The sequence below is a fragment of the Hoplias malabaricus genome, chromosome 10 (assembly GCF_029633855.1).
Source record: "Hoplias malabaricus isolate fHopMal1 chromosome 10, fHopMal1.hap1, whole genome shotgun sequence".
Taxonomy (NCBI): Eukaryota; Metazoa; Chordata; class Actinopteri; order Characiformes; family Erythrinidae; genus Hoplias; species Hoplias malabaricus.
The window spans coordinates 33915409-33937366 of record NC_089809.1 but is presented as its reverse complement, the minus strand read 5'-3'; the positions used below and the strand labels follow the sequence as shown (position 1 = coordinate 33937366).

General features: G+C 38.7%; 2 protein-coding genes across 4 annotated transcripts; both read left to right on the top strand.

Moving 5' to 3' along the window:
• Positions 1 to 19: 19 nt before the first annotated feature.
• On the top strand, positions 20 to 17199 carry spag1b (sperm associated antigen 1b). 3 transcript variants are annotated; one of them, XM_066683172.1, is made up of 19 exons: positions 20 to 148; positions 678 to 894; positions 975 to 1134; positions 1332 to 1439; positions 1526 to 1590; positions 1687 to 1799; positions 2905 to 3010; positions 3128 to 3258; positions 4046 to 4152; positions 4362 to 4506; positions 4936 to 5307; positions 9789 to 9888; positions 11037 to 11189; positions 11636 to 11784; positions 12917 to 13058; positions 13412 to 13538; positions 14384 to 14542; positions 15161 to 15481; positions 15793 to 17199. In XM_066683172.1, exons 2-19 carry the CDS (start codon positions 734 to 736, stop codon positions 15928 to 15930), a joined length of 2757 nt encoding a protein of 918 aa, XP_066539269.1. In that variant the 5' UTR covers positions 20 to 148; positions 678 to 733; the 3' UTR covers positions 15931 to 17199. The 3 variants fall into 3 exon arrangements, with proteins under 3 accessions (XP_066539269.1, XP_066539270.1, XP_066539268.1); XM_066683173.1 differs by having other exon boundaries at positions 28 to 148; positions 661 to 894; XM_066683171.1 differs by having other exon boundaries at positions 69 to 148; positions 704 to 894.
• An 848-nt stretch (positions 17200 to 18047) lies between these two features.
• On the top strand, positions 18048 to 21328 carry malsu1 (mitochondrial assembly of ribosomal large subunit 1). The gene is made up of 4 exons (XM_066683174.1): positions 18048 to 18406; positions 19706 to 19878; positions 19996 to 20077; positions 20169 to 21328. Exons 1-4 carry the CDS (start codon positions 18163 to 18165, stop codon positions 20318 to 20320), a joined length of 651 nt encoding a protein of 216 aa, XP_066539271.1. The 5' UTR covers positions 18048 to 18162; the 3' UTR covers positions 20321 to 21328.
• The last annotated feature ends 630 nt before the right edge of the window (positions 21329 to 21958 follow it).

The following is a 21958-nucleotide window of genomic DNA, read 5'->3' as shown; positions in this document are numbered from 1 at the left end:
CTCCGCCCCTCTGTTGCTATGGAAATGCCTCGCGTCCCTAAGGTTTAGCTTAGCCTAGTTAACCCCTATTTTACACCACAGTTTAATGTTATTATTATTAGGCATCTTTAACGAACTCCTCTTCACGTCGCTGAGGGGCGATATCCCGGTAAGTATAACGGGAGTGTGGATAGCGGTATGCGGACGCATGTTCAGGTGAAAAAGCTCGGCAAACTTAAACTGTGTAGCGAAACTGCAATGTTTTGTCGCTCCCTCCGTAGTGCACTGCGCCAATCTACAAACTTCACAACCTGAGAGTGCACTAAACATTATCCGGAGCTCTGAATGTAGTGATAAATGCTTTCTGTTCGACATATAATGCGATAGTTGATGTAAAACACCCTTTGAGACTTTGGTTGTGTGTGTGCAATACTGACTGGTTTTGTTTTAAGAGTAGCTCAGGTCCTGTTTGTGTAATAACTGCAGATATATTCAAAGTTTGAGTTGTATCTTTCTGCAGTAAGTTAGAGTTGTAATAATTAACATAGATATAAGTTCAGAAATGACAAATATCATTTGACTCCTTCCTGTGTGTAACAGTTAGATACCCTCTGAGGTTTGTTTTTTCTTGTGTAATCAGTACATGTGCCATATGACGCCATTTGTGTGTCATTACTACAGATTTCTTTTATGTTTAGTGAACAGAACTGTTCTGACACCCCAGCTGCCTATATTTCTCGTCCGCTCTGCTGCCATGAATGCTGAGTGTTTGCCTGCAGAATGTGTGTCTTCTCTCTTGAACACACACACAGCCTCCACCAGCTCAGGCTCAGTCCCACTAGAGCACTTGGACTACAGCTACATTGAAAAATGCACAAATGTGAAATATTTGGAGAAGATCTTAAGAGTCCTCAGGTAATTTTGTACTGCAATGTTTTGCTACACTTTATTAAAAAATTGTCCTGTGCGTCAAGGTCTTACTGCTTTACATTAAGGTCAGGAAAAGAGGGCTTTTACCCCCATCTAACTGAATTCTGTGAGAAACACATAGAGAAGCTGGATCCCAGGAGTCGTGCCCTAAGGAAGGATAATTCTCCTGCTACAGTAGCCAGTTTTTCTAAGGATGAGTGGAGTCAAATTTCCAATGAACTACAGGTATGGGAGTATCTCACATCTCTTACAGTACAGTTTACAGTGAAGTTCAATACAGTATTGTAGTAGCTTGCTGGGATTGAGATGTATAAAAATGACATAAATTACAGCAGACTTGGCATTAGTTAAAAGCACACAGCATGCTTTTCATATTTTATTATTAAAACTGCACCAATGACATGAAACCGTTCTTATCATAGAATTGGGAGAAGGAGGTCAAAGTAAATGAACAGGAGCTTAAGCAGCTGCCCTTATTTTGCAATGATGAAAATATCCCACCAGTGCGAGGCTCCAACTGCTCAGTTCGGGTAAATAAACATTCAAAAACCTGTTGAAAATTATGTATATGTTTACTTCTACAAAACAGCATTATTATTATCAATAATTTCCACAGAATGCATCCCATAATGAAATCAAGAACAAGTGTCATCTCCCCAGATCTTACAAAGAATGGGACAAGTGAGTCTGATATATCTAACATATGATGATGTGTCGTATCTGAAGGGACAAATTCATATGCTTTAATGATCTGTTGTACTGTATATTGTTTTGCAGGTTTGATGTGGAAAAAGAATATGAAAAAATTGAAGAAAGTATGGCAAAAAATGACTCTCCCACCATTATCAATCACAGCCTTCCAAAAATTAAAAGGAAAATAGACACAACAGGTGATTTTATGATATTTTTAAATGCCATGATTTTTGCTTATATTTTAATATTAAAAACAAATTTTTGTTGCTTTTTTATGTCATGCATTCAATTAATTTATTAGACAGTTTTTGTTAACCTGTTTATTTGTTTGCCTCTTAAATACAACCCCAATTCTAACAAAAAACAAATAAAAACAGAGTACGATGATTTGCAAATCCTTTTCATCCTTTTTGCAAATATGCACTCATTTTGAATTTGAGGCCTGCAATACGTTCCAAGAGTTGGGAGAGGGTTATTTTTACCACTGTGTTACATCACATTTCCTATTAACAACACTCAATAAGCATTTGGGGATTGTTGAAGCTTTGTAGGTGGAATTCTTTCCCATTCTTGATGTACAACTTCAGTTGCTCAACAGTCCAGGGTCTCCCTTGTCCTATTTGCACTTCATAAAGCACCACACATTTTCAATGGGAGAAATGGGAGTGGCTTTACTACAAAGCCACGCTGTTGTAACACGTGCAGAATGTCGTTTGGCATTGTCTTGCTGAAATAAACAGGGATGTCCCTGAAAAAGACGTTGCTTGGATGGCAGCATATGTTGCTCCAAAACCTGTATGTACCTTTCAGCATTAATGGTGCCTTCACAGATGTGCAAGTTACTAACACACCCCTATATCATCAGAGATGCTGGCTTTTGAACTTTGCGCTGATCAATCCGAACAGTTCTTTTCCTCTTTGGCCCGGAGGACATGACATCCATGATTTCCCAGTCTTTTGTTGCTCCTGTCCCAACTCTTTTTAAAAGTTTTTCAGGCCTCAAATTCAAAATGAGTTAATAATTGCAAAAATACAGTAAGGTTTATCCGTTTGAACATTAAATATCTTGTCTTGGTAGTGTATTCAATTGAATATAGGAAGAAAAGAATTTGCAAATCATTGTATTTTGATTTTATTAATGTTTTACACAACATCCCAACTTCATTGGAGTTGGGGTTGTATCTTCAGAATGTTGAAGCTACCATACACCCGTTTATGTGCGTGTTTCCCTTTTCAGGTTGAATTTAACTAATAAATTAATCATGTTGTTCTATGTTTTTGTCTGTCTTTATCATACTAAAGTTCTTACAGAGCAGGAGAAATTTATTTTGGCAAACCGTGAAAAGGACAAAGGCAATGATGCTTTCAGAGCCCACGATTATGCCGAGGCTGTGGCCTACTACAGCAGGTAATATTTTCAGGATTTTCTCCTCTATTTTCCAATATATTTGTGGTGCTTTTATTGCAGTCCTTCAGTATTGTTATTGATGAGAAATTATCTGGAATATTGCTGGTTTGTCTGCAGGAGTCTATGCATCATGCCGACAGCTGCAGCTTATAATAACCGGGCACAGGCAGAGATCCAGCTGCAGCACTGGCATGATGCACTGAATGATTGTGAAAGGGTTCTGGAGCTGGAGCCACACAACACTAAAGGTACTAGAGTGATTGAAAAAACAAGAAAAGGTGTAGGATTAGTGATCAGAAAGCAGAGGCCAGCACCACATTTTAGTGATGCAATTATAAACAGTGTGGATAAATTTCTGTGGTACATACACAGCATAGCTCTGACACAGTGACATTAGGAATGACTGCGCTATTCCTTACTGTTGTATGCACACATTTTTGGAAAAACAATATATATTTTTTGTTTTTTACAAATATAAATATGTTCACCTTTTCCCCTTACCTTAGCCACCAAACAGGTGACACAATCCCATTCACCTCTTGCCTTGGTTATTTATTTATTTATAGTTATATACACTTATATAATTGCCTTTCTACACACCCAAGAATGCTTTACAATCAACATTAATGGTTGCATAGAAAGCCATTCCATTGAATCCACACACAGGAACGATCGTCCATCTGAAGCACTGCATCGGGCATGGGAGGTTCACCCATAATAGAGATTTGTTCAAATGCGCTCACACCAGTACAGTTTTTAGAATAGCCAGTTCACCTAACCTCTATGTTTTTGGAATGTGGGAGGAAACCAGAAACCCACAAAGACACAGGGAGAACATGGAATCTCCACCCAGAAATTTGTTATAATATGTCAAGGTGGGAAGTGTTGAGGGTCTATGAGATACCTTAAGTGACTCTGAGGACTTTTTGTTAGCATAGAGGTGATGTTCGATAGGTATTCTGAGGCATTTTAGTCTAAACTGCTTAGGTTTATGACCTGAATATAACAGAATTTGAACTATATTTTTTTCTGAAGCTCTACTGCGTCATGCCACGGTGCACAAACAGCTGGGGAACCTACAAGTGGCCCATCATGACCTCAGTGCCGTGCTTCTATCTGAACCACACAATGTAACCGCCCAGGTGAGACTCTCTTCAGATTAGTACAGAAATCTGAGGATTTGTTTTGTTGTTTATTAATTGGGGGAAATATGAACAGGAATAATATATTAACAAAGTACACAGGCCTTATATATATTGTGTAAATAAAAAAACATTTTATTTATTGTGTATAAATCATGTATGTTCTGAACATACACACTAAAGTATATGTTAATCTGTGTGCTTCACAGAGACTGCTCGAGGAAGTCAGTAAGAAAATACATGCTAACATGCAGGACAAAGCAAGAAAGGGTACGAAGCTTGTCATTCAGGAAGTGGAGGAGGACGACGATGATGATGATGACAGTGATGAACCTCAAAGAGGAATGCCAACTGGTATGTGACATTTTGCAATTCTTATGAGGCTGAAGTGTGCAATGCTGGGCTACAGTGTGTCACATAACATGAGTCTTTGGCTGTCACTGTCATTTAAGTGTAGTGGACCATTAATATGTATAATCTTTAAAGCCCTTGATGTGATAATACAGCTTAAATTACTTGAAAACAAACTGTTTAGAAAACCCTCAAGTTTTTAGTAAAGGTGTAGTAGGAATCTGCACCTACAGGTGAAAGTCTGCAGTGTTTAAGCATGATCTTCTCTGACTGAAAGCTTTCCTGGAACTCTCTGTAAAAGGCTTCAGTGTCCCCTCCTCTTCCTGCTGTGATGTAATTGCTGTAGACACTCCTCCATCCTCCCCCTCGCTGTGCTTGGTTTACTCTCTCTCTCTCTCTCTCATTCTGATTCTGTCTTCCTCGTTCTCTCAGTTGGTGATCAGAGAGCGGGAGAGGACAGGCAGGCTGTAGTGAGAGAAGGAATGGGCAATGTGCAAAAGAAGCCTCAGAGTAAGGGAGCTCGAGGAGGAACCGCCGATAAGTACAAGGTGAAGACAGAGGGAGGATCTGCAGCTGTAGAGAACAGGAAGAACCTGGCCAACGGCAGCAGTAGTAACAGCACAGCACAGTCAGGCAGCAGCAGGCCAGACAGCCCAGTGGGCAAGAGGACAGAGTCAAACTCCGGAGCTCTGCCTCCACCACTGGCTCAAATAAAGAATGAGGGAAACCAGCTCTTCAAGAATGGACAGTTTGGAGATGCCCTGGAGAAGTACACACAGGCTATTACTGGATTCACAGAAGCAGGTATATGCATGCATGTTCAGATCTGCCCTTGGATCTGCTGTTACCTGCCTTACGTCTATACATTTACGTGCCAACACTGCAAACATATACAGAGGACGTTCTTTTGTTCTGCTCTAAAAGAGCAAATAACACATTAATTTAAGCAATGTTATATTTTAGAGTTTTGTTCATTCAACACTTATAGAGAACCTCTAAGTGTTAGAACAATGAAAAATGTTTAACGGTGAAATTTTTCAGTAACACTGACTGAATATATATTGATAAAATCATATATGGTGGTGCTTGAAAGTTTGTGACCCTTTAAAAGAGACAAAAATATTACATTTGATCATTAATTTATTGAGGAAAATGACCCGATATTACAGATCATTAAATGGTAAAATATGTTAACTTCAAGGTGTAGCAGTAAATTTGAACTTGAAATTAGAATCAGTTATTTTCGATCAAGCAGATGTGTGTAGGCAAGCTGCTGTATTTAAAGCAACACTAGGTACGATTTTGTGTTTTTACTCCTGGGCTCCCCATATAATTGCTGAGTGTAAAAGAGGGAAAGTATAGTGGTTTCCTGCCTATGTCCAAAAGTTACATAGTGCAGTTTCTGCCATGCTGGGCCTGGAAAAATGTTCTGTCAGAGGATGAGACCAAAGTAGAATTTGTTTGTGTAAATGAGAAGCATTCTCCAAAAAATAACACTGCAAGCCAGCATAAGAATATTATAGATTTATGAATCAGGATTTGGGCCTATTTTGCTGCATCTGGGTAAAGATGACTTGACTGGGCCAGGACAACTTGCATACAAGTAATTTTACCCAAAATGGTAAAAGAAACATGAAATTAACGTTATGGAGTGGTCATTTGAAGTTTTAAGTTAGGCTAGTCGCACTAGGGGTCATACCAGAATCCCAAAGCAAATGTTTACATACTTTGCCACTCACAGATATGTAATACTGTATCATTTTCCTCAATAAACAAATGATCATAGCTAATAAATTTTTTTCATTATGTGGGTTCTCTTTTATTTCTTTTGTGAAAATCTTAGGTGTTTGTGCAGAAAACCTCTATTTGTACAGAACAAGCACCACTGTATAATTTACACAGCAGAAGCAAACTAGACTGTTATTTCCCCTGTTATTGTGTTTATTTATTTATATTTTATTGATTTTAATATGAAGAAAACCAAATTGTGTGTATTGTTTTCGCTACAGTGGGTTCTAGGCTTTTCAACATAGAATAGCCTAGTACAACGTACTAATAGAATTTGATTTTTTAATTTTTTTTAAACATTTACGGACATATTTATATATATTTATTTATATATATATTTATATATGATATATATATAAAACTCAGAAGATGTTTTCTCACTATTTGCTAGCTTTCCACTCTGTTTGTGTGCATGAAACCAGTCTAATGTGTTTATGACGCCCCAGTGTCCATAAATGTGTAAAAAAAAATAAAAATAAAATACAATTCTATCAGTACGTTTTACTAGGCTATTCTCCATCTCTGTGCTCATGGCAGAGGCATCTGGAGTCTTTTTAGACAACTGAGAGAACTTCAAATGTTGAAAAACACGAACCAAGATGAGGATTTACAGGGAGATGGCTAACTGCATGACCGAAAGTGCTACAAAACTAAACAACTCAAGTTACAGATGAGTTTCTGTGGTAATCTAGTGAATAAAGCCATGTACAAATAACAGTCATTTTTTCCCCTCAAACACACCATTCCACCCTAAAAGATACAGAGCTGCTGAACGTAAACAACCAGAGAGAATTGCGTTTCCCCACAATCCATTAATATATCTGTGTTGTTAAAACAAAAAGCTGCTCTACAAGAGAAAAAGAAACATTCTTATCTTTCAACACAAGTTAATGTAACACAATTGTAATTTTACATTGGTCATTTCCTTTAATATAAAATTTTTAAATGACAACAGGCATTTTGATATTGATACATTACTACTATTCAAAATGGAGATACATGTTTTCTCTTTGGCAATGATGATAATGATATCATAATAATAATTTAAAATATCTGAGTCAATTTTCAAGAGGCATGCAGGACACGGTTAAAGACAAATATACAAATGTGTAGCGAATCTAGGGATTTCTATGCCAGTTTTACCCCATGACCAGTGCCAGTGAATTTTGTCTCTAATCTGACTCTGACTGTGTGTGTGTGTGTGTGTGTCTGTCAGTGTGTCCTCTAATCTGACTCAGCGTGTGTGTTTGTGTGATTTGTTTCTAATCTGACTCTGAGTGGGTGGTGGCTCAAAGCTGCTTTGCAAAGAGGTGATATGTGGTCATGTGATCTGTGCCCACTCTGTATGGACTCAGTATGAAATCAGATCTTGGTCTCTCACGAAGTGCCCTAGTCATACAGCTTCAAGTCTCTCACTTACTACCCTCTTCCTCATGGTCTTTCCCACTTTTACTTGTCCCTTTTGTCTTTCTCTGTCTCTTTTTTTTCTTTTCTTTTTTTATAGTTATCATCCCATCTTCACTGTATCTTTTTGCTCTATTCTATTTTTACTCATTCTCTTGTCTTTCTTTCCCTCTTCATGTTTCTTTCTCTATATATCCCTGTCTGATTTACTACATTAATATAAAGTATTTTTCCATATCTTTCTTTCTATTCCTCTACAGCATCGATGTCATTTTTGTCTGTCCCTGTTCTTTATTATACTCTCTCTCATATGATAGTCTGTTTAGTCTCCTGTTGCTATTCCTCCTGGGGAAAATGCCCTAAGTAAAAAGACCTATTCATGTGTCTGAGTCACAACATATACATTTTTATTCAGATTTGCCAAAATAATATCACATAGCATCATCTGTAACCAAACTGACAAGAACACAAACATTTTTCCTCTAAGACAAATCTCTTTGTCAGTTTTGATCCTGTGTTTAACTATTTACAACTTATCTGTGCAACAGGTAATTCATGACTCTTTAGAAGAAGTGTTATTTTATTAATCCTCTTGGGGAAACTGATTCTCTGCTTTTAAACCATCCATGATAGTGAATATACAAACACATGATGATGAGCAATTTATTTAACTACATAGTAGCTAGGTGCAGTGAACACATGTACAAACAGAGTTTCAGGCTGCCAGCCATAGTTGAGGGTTAGGTGCCTTGCTCAAGGGCACTTCAGCCTTGGATTTAATTTTCCTGCAGGTCTCAGGAACTTAACCGGTGACCCTCCTGTCTCAAGCTTGCCTTTCTAAACTTAGGGCAATGGCTTCCACTTTGTCACCAAATCCAGACTTTTTTCTGTCTTGTTTAATTATTTTCCCTGCATGTTTTCTCTTCGTCTTTGTTTATGTCTATTTTCCTTCCTATTCCTTTTGTTCACCATGTCTATTCCTCTTTCTCCCCCTCTTTCTTTCTTTCTCTCCCTCCCTTTCTCACTTTCATTTTCTCTCCCTGAATTCTTTAGCTTGTGCTGCAATAGTAATTTGGGCTACATGCTAAGTGCTAATCTGAGGGCAGCCTTTCTTTTGCTTGCTCGGACAGTAGCAGAAGAGCCGTGAGATTAATCTGGGAGAGGCAGAGTTGTTTGTTGACTGACATGTGGATGGACTGGTTTTACCACATTGTTAAAATTCACTGCTGGAGAACCGAGTTGAAAGCACCTGGGTTATATGAGACATCACTATAGATTTTCTAGTCCTTGCCCTTACAGTCATTTGTGATTAGAATGATAGGTGGCAAAATAATTACATCTACAGGTCAGTTAACTAATCCAGGACCAGAAACTGCATTCAAGATCTGGAGACAATATGCCAAAGTAGCATTAGCAGTTAAGTTTGGATGTTCTTTGAATGACATTAAAGCTATCACTTTCTCTTGAACCTCAGCAGGTCAGGGGCGTAACCATGGGTGGGCCTGGGTGGGTACCAAGGTCCACCCAGTCAACCAGAGTTTAATTCCCTGCATGCGAGTGCACATTCAAAGACATAAAGTCTGCCCAAACACACATTTCCGTGAGTTGGATTCAGAGCTGGAGTGTGAGGGAAACGGAAGAAGGGGCAGACTACTAAACAGAGATTATTAAGCCAATTTGCAGCCAGGGCTATCTGTCCATTGTTTAGTTCTGCAGCCAATGGAGTCACAGGCCCTCCTACATACAGGGATTTGTTTTGAGAGCAACAGGTCAGCGCTGAAACACTAGGACTCCCCCCCCCCAAGTAACAACAACGGTGCGCTGGCTCTGCCAAAACTGAAACCAGTGCTGAAATTAATTCCTCCGCACCACCAAAGTTTGCATTTAGTTCAATTTAATTGCATTTAATTTAATTTGTTAATTAATCTAGAAAGAATAATTGTGACCACCCCAAAGATCTAATTCCGGCTATGGCGCCTCTTCTTTAACTAAAAAACCCTTTATTGTATCATGTTCTCTCAGAACTAAATGATGACTGCTTTAAACATGTAACGCACAGCTTGAAGATTTCAATTCTTTGGTTCTTCCTCTAGGCATTGACAGTCCAGAGGACCTGTGCATACTCTACTCAAACAGAGCAGCATGCTACCTGAAAGATGGCAACAGCAATGACTGTATTGCAGATTGTGACAGGTGTGCACTCATCCACAAACACTTCACACAAATAATCCACAACCACACACCTACCTCTAAAATGTAACCTAAATCATAATGCCAACTCCTAACAGAAAACCCCTAGACTCTGAAATTAATTTCAACCCCTTAGTTCATTTGACAGATTAAATTTGTACCTATTTAAACACATTGGTCATTCAAGGGGGCATTCTATGGGAATAAACTTAGAAACTTACAAACGTTGAAACAAGACAGTCAGAAGACATTAAATAAAAAGAGCTGTTCTAATTTTGCTCTTCCTATGTCAAAAGAAGAGATTTTAGAATTGTGCTGCCCTTTACTCTGTGTATCATTACTCATAGCAATAGAACTGTGGTTTTGTGTGAATGAAAACTTGGTTCAGTGGAGCAAAACAAATACAGCAAGAGCAGAGTAATTCCATTACTGAGCAAAAGAGTGGAAATGAGAACAGAGAATAAAGTAAAATGACTACTCGCTCATAATCACTTCCATGCACCTGCATGGGGGAGACAGCTGCTTGTCCAATGTTTCTCCTAAGGTCAGGGATATTAATAGAATTAGGAAAGGATTTCCACTAGATGCTGAAACATTGCTGTGAGGTTTTGGTTGATTACTGACTATGCTGAGATACTGATGTCAGATGATTAGTTCTGGATCGGTAAAACTGTTCCATCTCATCCCGCGTGTACTAGATGCTTCCATTATATTGGCAGTATTTTCTATAGATTACACCAGCAGTGTGTACACAATGTAGTATCATTTACATGTGTTAAACATCTGAATTCATTTACTACGTAGAAGTGGTTATGTGGATGCTGTTGAACATATATTGCAGGAAACTGAAATCCTAAGTCATCACACACTTCTTTTTTAATATGTCAGATTAAGTAGTTTCATATAGACTTGCTTATGTAGTTTCTAACACTGACATGCATCTGCCATTCATAGAAATGCTTTGACTGATATATTAGAGTAAGGGGAAATAGTTTAAAGTTGGCCAAATATCCAAGCTTGTGTAACTTGTGTAATGAACAGGATTCAGTTGCACTTCCCAAAATCTCTCTCTCTCTCTCAAACACACACACACCCGCTCTTTCAGTTTTGAATTAGAGTTTGATTATGTTGTGTGATTGTTGTTGATACAGAGCACTGGAGCTGAAACCATTTTCACTGAAACCGCTGCTGCGCAGGGCAATGGCGTACGAATCTCTGGAGCGTTACCGTAAAGCCTATGTGGACTACAAAATGGCACTACAGATTGACAGCAGCATTCAGGCTGCCCATGACAGCGTCAACAGGTATCAGTTCCCTTAAGCAGTACCTTAAACATACTCTCACACACCATAACACAGCCCATCTACATCCTTCACAAATACTGAAGACATATCTACAGGAAAATGAAAATGGCAAATATTCCTCATCAACCAGTGTGTCACATCCAGCCACAACTGCCTTCAGTTTTACACACGGGGGGGTTTACATGAAACATTCTCAATGCATTGTCCTAATAGCACAAGTTCACCCTTTTAGCAATACCATTTCTAAATATGGCCATGTCTGTAGAGCCCTTTAAACCAACTAAACTGACCTCAGAGTGGTAGAGAAAGGCAGAGATTAGTGAGGGCTAAAGTATTCTTTCCTCTGCAAACTAATTCAGCACTGGTGATGGTCACAGAATGGGATGATACATTGTGTGTGTGTGTGTGTGTGTGTGTTGCTATGTGTGTTTGTGTGTTATATGAAGGATCACAAAATTGCTAATAGAGCAGGATGGTGCTGATTGGAGGCAGAAATTACCAGAGATTCCAGTGGTTCCACTCTCAGCCCGACAATACCATACAGAGCTTCCACCCTCTACTCACACAAACAGAGAGAAGGATCCACAGGAGGCCGGTCAGTATACGCACACACACACAACACTACACAACCTTGCTTTACATCATATATGCAAGAGTGGGGCACAACCTAGTATACGTTTTTGTTTTTTGATAGACATTGTTACAATATCTAGTCGATTAATGCAAAAAGATAATTATATTATTTATTGTTAATATTGGATCAGATTATATTTCTAACCATAAATACATTTGTATAATAATTTTTATTCATGACATTAGTGTGACCCAGTTAATTCTTGATCACAAAGTATAACAGAAAATATCTGCCACTTTTAAATTTATATGTCATACACTTTTGCATTTAATACTTGATTATATTCATTTAAATAAAAAATTGTTTGATTTCATTCAGATTAAATTAAAAAACAACATCCATTGGATCCATTACATTGAAATAACTGGATTGTCCTCATAGTAAAATCCTTAAATTAGCCAAAGCCATGAATACATTAACCCACAATAAATCCTTCCAAAGCTAGCTATAGGTCCACATTTACTCATCCTGTTGAAGCTGCCTTTTTACATTGCTGAGTGCTATTAAGGATCTAGTACTGGCACATACTTAACTGGTCTAAACATGAATCCTGATGTCATAACCTTACTTAAATGAGCTCAGTTACTGCACCCATAATAACATTTCTGAGCTTATCACCAGTGTAGGACAGGTACTTGAGTTCTTGCAGTTTTGTAGGATCATTTATTTAAAAATTACAGATAAATAGGACAATTTTCCAGCCTCACTTTTAGAATTAACCAGGCTGTGACCAACTTATGCACATGGCCTCAGGACTGATGGGGTTTTGTGTACCGTGGTTCAATCAAAAAAGCAGCTTGCCCAAATGTTTGCATAATCATTCATGTCTGTACTGCTGTAGGCTTAATAGATGGATCAGTGTAAGTTCTAATTACATTGCCAAAAGTATGTATTCCAAAAACCTGTTTTAACTCCTCAGTTTTCATGTATGCACTATGGATGGAACAAATACACAAAATGGAAGGAAAAAAGAACATTAAAAAAAGCAAGGCTTGAAGAAGGGTATTTTAGGTGGAATGTAATACAAAAAGGGACAAATGCTGATTGGTGTAGGACTGCTTCAGTTCCTAATTGAGGGCACGGTGTATTTCAGCCAGGAGAGCAGAGGTGACGTTCACTTCCCTCAAGACAGAAGGAAATGAGTTTGTGAAGAAAGGCCAGTACAAAGAGGCAATTGGGAAATACAACGAATGCCTTAAACTCAAATCAGATGAATGTGCAATCTACACCAACAGGTAAACCAATAACTACTCTTCTGTGCACTAAATTTGCATAGTCCATAATGTGACTGGACAACACACTGTCAGTGATCAAACTTAAGCATCTGGGTGAATCTGATTTATATAGGGCCAGATCTGTTCTATGGTTTTCTAGGTTTATTATATACATTTGATGTGTTACCTTGCAATTTCTTTACTGTGAAAACTCTGTCTGATCAAGTACATTTGTACTTTATACTTCCTGAAAATATCTCTATAATTAACCCTGCAAATCAGTCCAGCTGTGTTGTGATGCACTCACAGACTGTATTCACCCATTTGTGCTGTGTTGGGAGGTCTGTGCTATAAATCTTCTCTCCCTGTCTCAGAGCTCTCTGCTTTATTAAACTGGGGCACTTTGCAGAAGCCAAGCATGATTGTGACTCTGCTTTAAAGCTTGAGCCGTCCAATAAGAAGGCATTCTACCGACGTGCATTGGCTAATAAAGGCTTGAAGGTAAGAAAGCTTTACCATTGCTGTGTTATAACGTTCCCCCCACAACCTGGCAGATTCAGATTCAGGGACTTCTTCTTTTTGTTTGCTTACCCCACAGATCAGAGTATATAGAGCAAAGCACATGATATGCTTATGGTTAAGTTTTTTACTGCCTTGGATTTTAAGTAATTTTGGGAGATTTTGAAAAAGGAAATGCAGGCTTGGCTAAATATGTTCATTTGACCTCTTTGCCCTCTGAGTGTTCATCTAACACACTTCACTACTGAAGTAATTGGATGTTCCTTAAGATGGCGTCAGGGATTCTACTGAAAGGAATTGACAAGGCAAAGTGGATGAGACCATGTTAAAATCAAGCACTCAAACTGTCAGCCAGATCTATACTTCTGTCTATTTTGATTTTACTTACCTTTATCTATCATTTGATCTGCTAAGCACTTACTCTTTGCAGTTTTATCAGGCACATTCCAAATTAATACCATTTAATACTGCTTTAATACCTGTTTGAACATGCTCTCATCCACATAGCATTGCTATTTTCCTTCAGGGGTATACCTGAAATCAACTTTAGTGTTGTCTTTTACTGCTCTACTTCAACTTACGTTTGTTAGTCAAGTCCTTGGACATGGAAGGGAATTTGCACATTGAACATAATGTAGAAAAAGGTGGGTGTGTTCTCACTGAGTAATCTATTCCTCACTTCAAGTGGCTACTTGTGTAACACAAGTGTGATGCACTTTCAAATAAGGAGTCAAAGTGGGTGCGGTCCTACTAAAAATGTATGGATTATGTGGTCATTATTATGGGGTGTGTGTTTATTGGGTGTGTGTGTGTGTGTGTGTGTGTAGGATTATGTGGCTTGTCATTCAGATCTGCAGGAAGTGCTGCGATTGGATGGAAGTGTACAGGAGGCTGAGCGGGAGCTGGCAGAAGTTACAGCTCTGCTGAAGCAGGACAGAGCTACAGGATCGCCCAGCCAACCACGCAGGGACATCACCATCACTGAGGTGGGTGAACAGAATTCACACTGCTGAACAAAGACACGTCTGCAGACTGAATATAAACAGTCTCTCGCTCTCTCTGTCTCACACACACCCACACAAACAAACACGTAGTCATACTGCAGAGCAAACACTCCTCAGCTTTGTGATTCTACATACAGTCCTAAATAGTGATTATTTTTTTGCCGTCCAAAAGGATGACTTCATAGTAAGGAACCTATTCATTTTGAGAGGAGCCTTTAGTCTCTGGCAGAACTGGAATACAATACTGAGTGGAAGATTTCCTCTGTAGAAATTCTGTGACACTAAGAAACAATGTCAACTTGCATCGTAAGTTCCTTGCAGTAAATTGATTATAAATGACCAAGTCAACTGAACTTCATAAGGCACTTTTGTTTTCATTGCTGAAAAGGACTAATTTATACAGCCCTAGTGTACAGTGTGTTAGAATATTAGTATCTAATTCCTGCTCCACAGAAGCCAGATTTCTCCTGTTTGACTTTGAGTTAGATTTTGAAGAGTCAGTTTCTCTTTTCTGAGCTTGCGCTCAGTTCAGCTGACCCTTGCCTGGTATTTGTATGCAAGTCAGTCTTTGTAATGTCTGCTACCCATCTGTTTCTGCAGGTGGAGGAAGATGAGGATGAAGTTGGAGAAACTGCAGTGAGTGACTCGGTCAGAGAGCAGAAGAACATCAACCTGCAACCTTCAAACGCTTACGAATTTGGCCAGGCTCTGAACGCAACCCGTTCCAGTAATGACACAGGAGCCTGTGCCCAGCTTCTTCGCAGTGTGCCACCAGACAGTCTTCCCCAGTACATCAGCACACAGCTGGATGCACAAACCCTTAGCTTTATCACGCAGTCTTTAGATAAACATCTTCTGGCGTCTGAGCCTGGCTTGGTTTACCAGATCCTCAATCATCTCCACACCACAGAGCGGTTCTCGGTAAGGAACATGCTTCTTACCAAAGCAAAAACTTTTAAAATGATATAATAATTACACAGATGCCTGGGGCTCATTTCTTAGAACACGAGGGATTGCCAAAGCGGTTGGTGTTGTAGACTTGGGTTAGATTCCTTGACCATAGTGGGATAAGGGCATCTGCAAAAAGTGTAAAAGATTGAATCATTAGATTTTTAGTAAAGTACAGTTAGTATAATATTTGTTTATTTAGTTATTATTATTAATATTACTTTATGAATACTGGTGTATTTTGTCATTATAAGTGGATGACATGTGTTTTTGTATAAATGCAGGTAGTTTTGATGCTGCTGGACTCGGATGCAAGGAGTCAGATGACACAGCTCTTTAAGAAACTGAGTTTGGTGGACACTGAGAAAGTTTGTCAGGATGATGTCAAAAATCTGGCCACTAAATACATCTTACCCTCTTAAACCTCTGCATGAGCTCCCACGCACTCGGATCTATGCAACAACCTCACTTCCTTAAACCTGCATCTGCTTGACGCAATATTAACAGAGATACACAATCCAGCAGGACGCAGCGCACCAGCCCAACGGAATTGAACCAAACACAGAAAAGATTTTGAGAAATGATTCATTTCAGAAACAATTTCAGACTAAATCTCGCAGGTTAGAAACATGATGCATGGTTTAAAATAAATAAATAAATAATAAATTCCTTTAAAGATCCAATACAGAAAAGTGCCCTGAAGCATATTATTAAATTCTAATATTAAAAAGTGTATTAAATATAGCAGGACATTGTTCATAAAGCGGCATGACACCTGAACAAGCTTGTCATAAATTACATAAACCTAAATAAAGTGTTGTGTGAAATGACATAGCTTATTATAACAGCTGACACATCTTAGATCATACTGATATCAGCTGATTATGTGACATGGCCTAATGCTAATACATGGCAAATTAATTTCATCCAAGGGCCACAGACACTGCTTTTGCTCATATTATTAGCTTTAAGTCACAGTCACTCATGAAATGTGTGTGTATAAAGGTTTATGTGGATGTTTGGCGTTTGTCATGATGTGATGGTGTAGGTGTAATGTTGCTTAATGAACTCTGCCCTACAGTACAGTGTTAATGAAAATTCAGCTTAATTTTACAGTCACCTACCATATATACATTTAGAAATATATATCTTTATATTTCATTTATAATGAAAGAAGGTATATTTTGTTTCAGAAAAGTTAATCTATTACAGATCTATCTAGGGGAAATCTTTTTTTTTTTAAATACTGGATCCTTTATTTAGTATTTGCATAGCATGAGATGGAGTGTACAGTGAAAGGGCGCCATAAAATACTAAGGAACCATTTGCACCAGTGTGCACAAGATGAAGATGTGGAGGATGCGTGTGCCTTTTGAATTTCAGGCTTTGCTCTCAGGTTACCAAATGCAATCGTCTCACTTTAGAAATGATGAACAGCAAGACGGTGTAATTCAGATGTTAAATGATGTTGTTATGGTTTGTAAATGAAAAGCCACAGTACTGTTTGCACCTGAACTCTGTAAAGTGTGAACTGCATATGAGAAGCTTCTTCCACTATTTTAAGATAAACTTTTATTTAATTATTTTATTGTTGGAGAGCCGTGTAAGATGATGCATTGGTTGAAATGTTTATTTTATAATTTGATCCGTTGTAAGTTGTCATGTTCATTTCTGTATAACTGCTGATTACTAAAGGTTTATACTTACATTAATTATGTGTGTGTTTTTAATGCTCTATTTTATGAAGAAAATATTACAGTTTAGTTTAAAACTTAACACAGGCTTATATATTTTTTGTTTTGTACTTGTCCATTCCATTCATTAGAATTTATCTATCTATTTCTTTGGAAATAGGAACATTGAAGGAACATTTCTGAGGTCAGGTACTGCACTTAAACTCATGCTAACTGCATAATAACTGCAGTGATACTGATGTGGTGTTGGTATGTTATTGTGTGGCGCTTGATGCACGTGGATCAGACTCAGCAGTGCTGCTGAGTATAACTCCTGTGTCACTGCTAAACTGGGTATAGTACAACAACCAAAACAGCATTTGGTGGGCAGTATTTGGTGTCCAATGATGGACGACCAACACATACTGTGCAGCTACAGATGAGCTACTTTACAACAAAATGGACCAACAAGGTAGGTGTGTCTTAACTGTATAAACACTGGAAACACTGTTTAAGAACTCCAGGAGCACTGTTGTATTACACACACTAAAACACCACCACTATGTCAGTGTCACTGCACTGCAGAATTGACAACGATTCTCCACCCAAATCATACCTGCTCTGTGTTGGCCCTGATCATTGAAGAGCAGGGTGAAAAAAATATGCAGGGTAACAGATGGACTACAGTGTGTAATTGTAGAGATACAAAGCACATCTGTATGTTCAGTGAAGCAGATACAGGACAATGAATGTAGGAAAACTAAATGGAGTGGCTTTACTGTTGTTGCTCATCCTGCTCTGGCTCGGTGGAATTTATTATTCTTCTGCTTTCCACTCCACGCCGCTAGGGGCGCTACAAAGGCCGGTGTTTTGGGTCTCCTCCGTAGCTTTTACCGCACAGTGTGTACGGGGTGGGCACCTTATGTTTGTATTAAGGGTCCTAAAATAACAGTAGATTACAGCTTTAGTGTACATAAAATAATGAACGTGGTCCGCCGCTCGAGCTGCGTTCTCTCAGGACTATTCCGCAGATTCAGAGCTGTTTACCCCCCAGAAAACCAGCGGACCCTCACTGCGGGGACGGCAGCGCTTATACAAACACAACATGGTCGAGTTAGTGGCTTTACGGACTTTAAAACGCTCCACTCACACACAGACACAGACCGTGGAGGAGAGGGGGGCACGGCAGGATACCCTTCGGTCTCTCAGGAGCAGAAACAACACGGTGAGGTCCCGCAGCTCCTTCTCTGATTTTTTTGAAGAGTTCATTCCCGGGGGTGACTGGCTACTGGTCAAGCTTTGGATGTCAGAGGCTTGGTCTGTAGAAGTTAAAAGCTGTTGTAATAGTAGTATATCAATTAAAATCTTGACATTTGAACCAATTCTAACAGTCTGTTTTTTATTGTGTCACTCTGTATGAAAGTTATTTCGGTTCTTAGTAGTGAAGATCTCATGGCTTTACCCACTCTGTGAGGATTTGTTTTTTACTGGCATGAAGTAAATATACATTTTTTGCAAATAAATTTAATTTTTACATGTTGACATTCACTATATTAGCCTTAAAGGCTAAGCACCACTTAATGGACCTCCATGAATATTTCACACTATTTTAGTTACTATCATATATAAGTATGAATTAAAATAGCAGCTTAATTTGCTTTAAAACTGACAATTTTATTAAATTGACGGAAAAACCCGAGCTCGCTACGGAAATTCTTGAACGCAACAGTGACGTCACTGGTGGACAACAGCTGAACAACACCGCGGTAAAACACCGTTATGACTGACTTGTTATGACAGTATCTAGCTAAATAACCAACATTATTCATGACAATAGCCTAGCAATAAGCTAAACACAAATGTAGAGGTACCGTTATTCTTGTAAATGTGATCGAAGTCGAACTCGAATTCATCCGACACTATAAACCTCCGTAATGCAGCTACGTAGCCGAGTATAATCTGAGACACCGAGTTTAGCGAGTCAAGCTAACGTTAACTAACACCAACTAAAACAGGCGAAGTGAGTGTCCTTACCCTGTTTACCTCCATGTTACAGAGGCTCTTGAACACCTTTCGTTGGTGTCCTTACATGCCCATATTGTTGGAAAAGCGCCAGTGAAATGAGCTACAGATAACGGAGTGAGCGGAGGGTCCTTTCCAAAGTGCCCGTTTAAAGTTGACAAATTTAGTCCATTTTCTGGATATATTGGGATCTTTGGGCCATTTGTGCACAGATGTCCCACTGTACATTGAATGATTGCAGCCAAAAACAACACACCTTTTCGCCATTTTGCATTCAATTAAGTGCAGCTTCTAGAGTTGTTGTCCACCATCTACGTCACAGGCAAGGCGCCTATTAGAGTTTCCGAACACCGTTGGGGGGGGGGGCTTTAACTTTTAACCAACAGAGACCTCTCTGTGACCTCCTCCAGAGAAAGAAGCCAGCCAAAAAAAATGCTTCCAGAGAAATCAAGTATTGATCTTTGCTAACATGTCGTGTGGCGATGTTTATATGACCCAACAGAACCAATCACGTTTAACCTGGATGTGATGGTGTCACTCCTTCGTCAGGAGAATGCTGAGGACATTTGTGTGATTAAAGTCCCAGAGGAGCTCAAGTACTCTGACTACTTCATTGTAGTCAGTGGATCATCATCCAGACACTTGAAGGCCATGGCGCTTTATGCCATCAAAGTGGTAAACAAACATATCTTTTTGCATATATTTGGTTCACAGATGGAATTAGTCAAGAAAGCTCTTACTGATCATAAAACATCTTTAATTTTGTGATTTGAAATGTTCTATTTCTCTTAGTACAAGTTTATGAAGAGAGACTGTGACCCACATGTGCATTTAGAGGGTAAAGATGCAGAGGACTGGATGTGCATTGACTTCGGTACGTTTAACATCAGCGTCCCAAATAATGATCTCCTAATTCATGCTTAATTATTTCACTGAGTTTGGTCTCCTATTCTGTCTCTTTGCAGGTTCTATGGTGGTACACTTCATGCTGCCAGAGACCAGGGCTGTGTATGAGCTGGAGAAACTCTGGACACTACGCTCATTTGATGAACAGTTTAGCAGAATCCCAGCACAAAGCCTCCCTGAGGATTTTATCTATGATGCGGAAATTGAATGAGCAGGAGTAGAGGCTGAATTTGCACTGACTTTACTGTTTGGACAGCACTGTGGGTTTTGCTCACAAAGTTTATCTTTTTCTCAAATCGGAGAGAAAAACGTATATTTAAATATTACAAACTCGATTTCCAGAAAACTTGAGATATTATGCAAAATGAATAAAAACAAGAAGCTGTTATATTTTTAATCCTCTAAATATGTTTTGCTTAATGAACAATTATCAAAAAACTCATGTGACCCTCTTGAGCCCACAAATTATAGGCCAATATCAAACTGATATTTCATCACTAAGATTTTAGAAAATGTAGTGTCACAACAAACAATGGCATTCATGACGTTTTGGAGACTGGATTTAGACCCAATTATGGCATTGAAACAGCTTCAAGAAGTGTAACTAATTACATATGTCATATGATTAGAAGCTGTATCTCTGTCTTGACGCTGACTTGGTCTCATTGCAGTTTTGATGCCATGGATCACATTTATTTGCTCCAAAATGTTATAGGAATTAAAGGACCAATTTCCCTTGCTAATGCTGCAATTAACCTACAAGATCTCTAAGTAATACTCAGTCAAGGTCTGCACGGGATGATTTTTTTAAAAATCCTGCCCCCACTAGACTCTGTCCTGCTCTCGCCAAAAAATTAACAACCACATGTCAAACAGTCAGAACCACCTTCATCCATTTATGTCATATTGCCACATTTGCAACGTAGAAAGAATAGCCTTTTCTCATAAAGCTCCCCAGCTCTAGAATAATTTTCCTGTGACTTCAGGACTCGAGCACAATCTCAATCTGGACTGAAAAACTTGGTTTATCATCATTACAGGCTACTGATTCTCTACTGGTTATAGCCATTTACAAGTAACCACTGTTCTGAATTTACCCTGTCTTTTACTACCTTCATAAAAGTATATTAAATACTCTTGTAACATGTTTTAACTAGTTGGCTGGTAATCATCCAGTAGGCTGTATACTCTCCTCTCTATCCCTCCCTCCATGTCTGTTGCTGTGTGCATTAGTTTGGCCACTAAACCAGTTTTCCCTCAGGGTTACATTTACTGTTTTGCCATGATCTTACTAACCACTCTGATCCAGCATTCCCCCTTTGATGAATCCTCTTTTAGATTCTGACCTGGACTCTTCCACAGCATATTTCACAGCTATGCATGGGACTGTTTACCACAAAATGATTTTCCATTAGGTTACTTTCCTTCCACATTATCACTCAACACCTGTCCTGCTTTCACATCATTACAACTTACATCTTATATTCTCTTCATCTGTACTTCATTATCAGATCTACTCTACTTCTCATGGGCTTTGAAGTTGGCCATGGGCATTAGGTTCTTATAGAAACATGCTGCCATCAGGATGTCTTATCCTGGAAAAGTCCAAGTTTTTTTTTTTTTTCAGCAAAACGTGTTGAAGCCTCTGCCTCATTCTGAAAATGCTACAATAAACAAAACAAGTCTCCTGTGGCACATCATGAAAAGGAGAATCAGACAACGGCGACCAAAGACGTTCAGCAGCTGTAGTCTTGTATCAAGCCAGAATGGGCAACAATTCCACTTGCAAAAATTTAATAATTAGTATCTTCAGTTCTCAAACACAGTGTAATTAAAAGGTGATGTAACT

Excerpts from the sequence above, each read along its gene's own strand:
- spag1b (XM_066683171.1), top strand. The coding sequence starts at position 86 with ATGTTATTATTATTAGGCATCTTTAACGAACTCCTCTTCACGTCGCTG. Across the intron at positions 1,135-1,331 it reads AAATTTCCAATGAACTACAG|AATTGGGAGAAGGAGGTCAA; the intron begins GTATGGGAGTAT and ends TTCTTATCATAG. Across the intron at positions 3,259-4,045 it reads GGAGCCACACAACACTAAAG|CTCTACTGCGTCATGCCACG; the intron begins GTACTAGAGTGA and ends TTTTTTCTGAAG.
- malsu1 (XM_066683174.1), top strand. The coding sequence starts at position 18,163 with ATGAACGTGGTCCGCCGCTCGAGCTGCGTTCTCTCAGGACTATTCCGC. Across the intron at positions 18,407-19,705 it reads TCAGGAGCAGAAACAACACG|AACCAATCACGTTTAACCTG; the intron begins GTGAGGTCCCGC and ends ATGACCCAACAG. Across the intron at positions 20,078-20,168 it reads CTGGATGTGCATTGACTTCG|GTTCTATGGTGGTACACTTC; the intron begins GTACGTTTAACA and ends GTCTCTTTGCAG.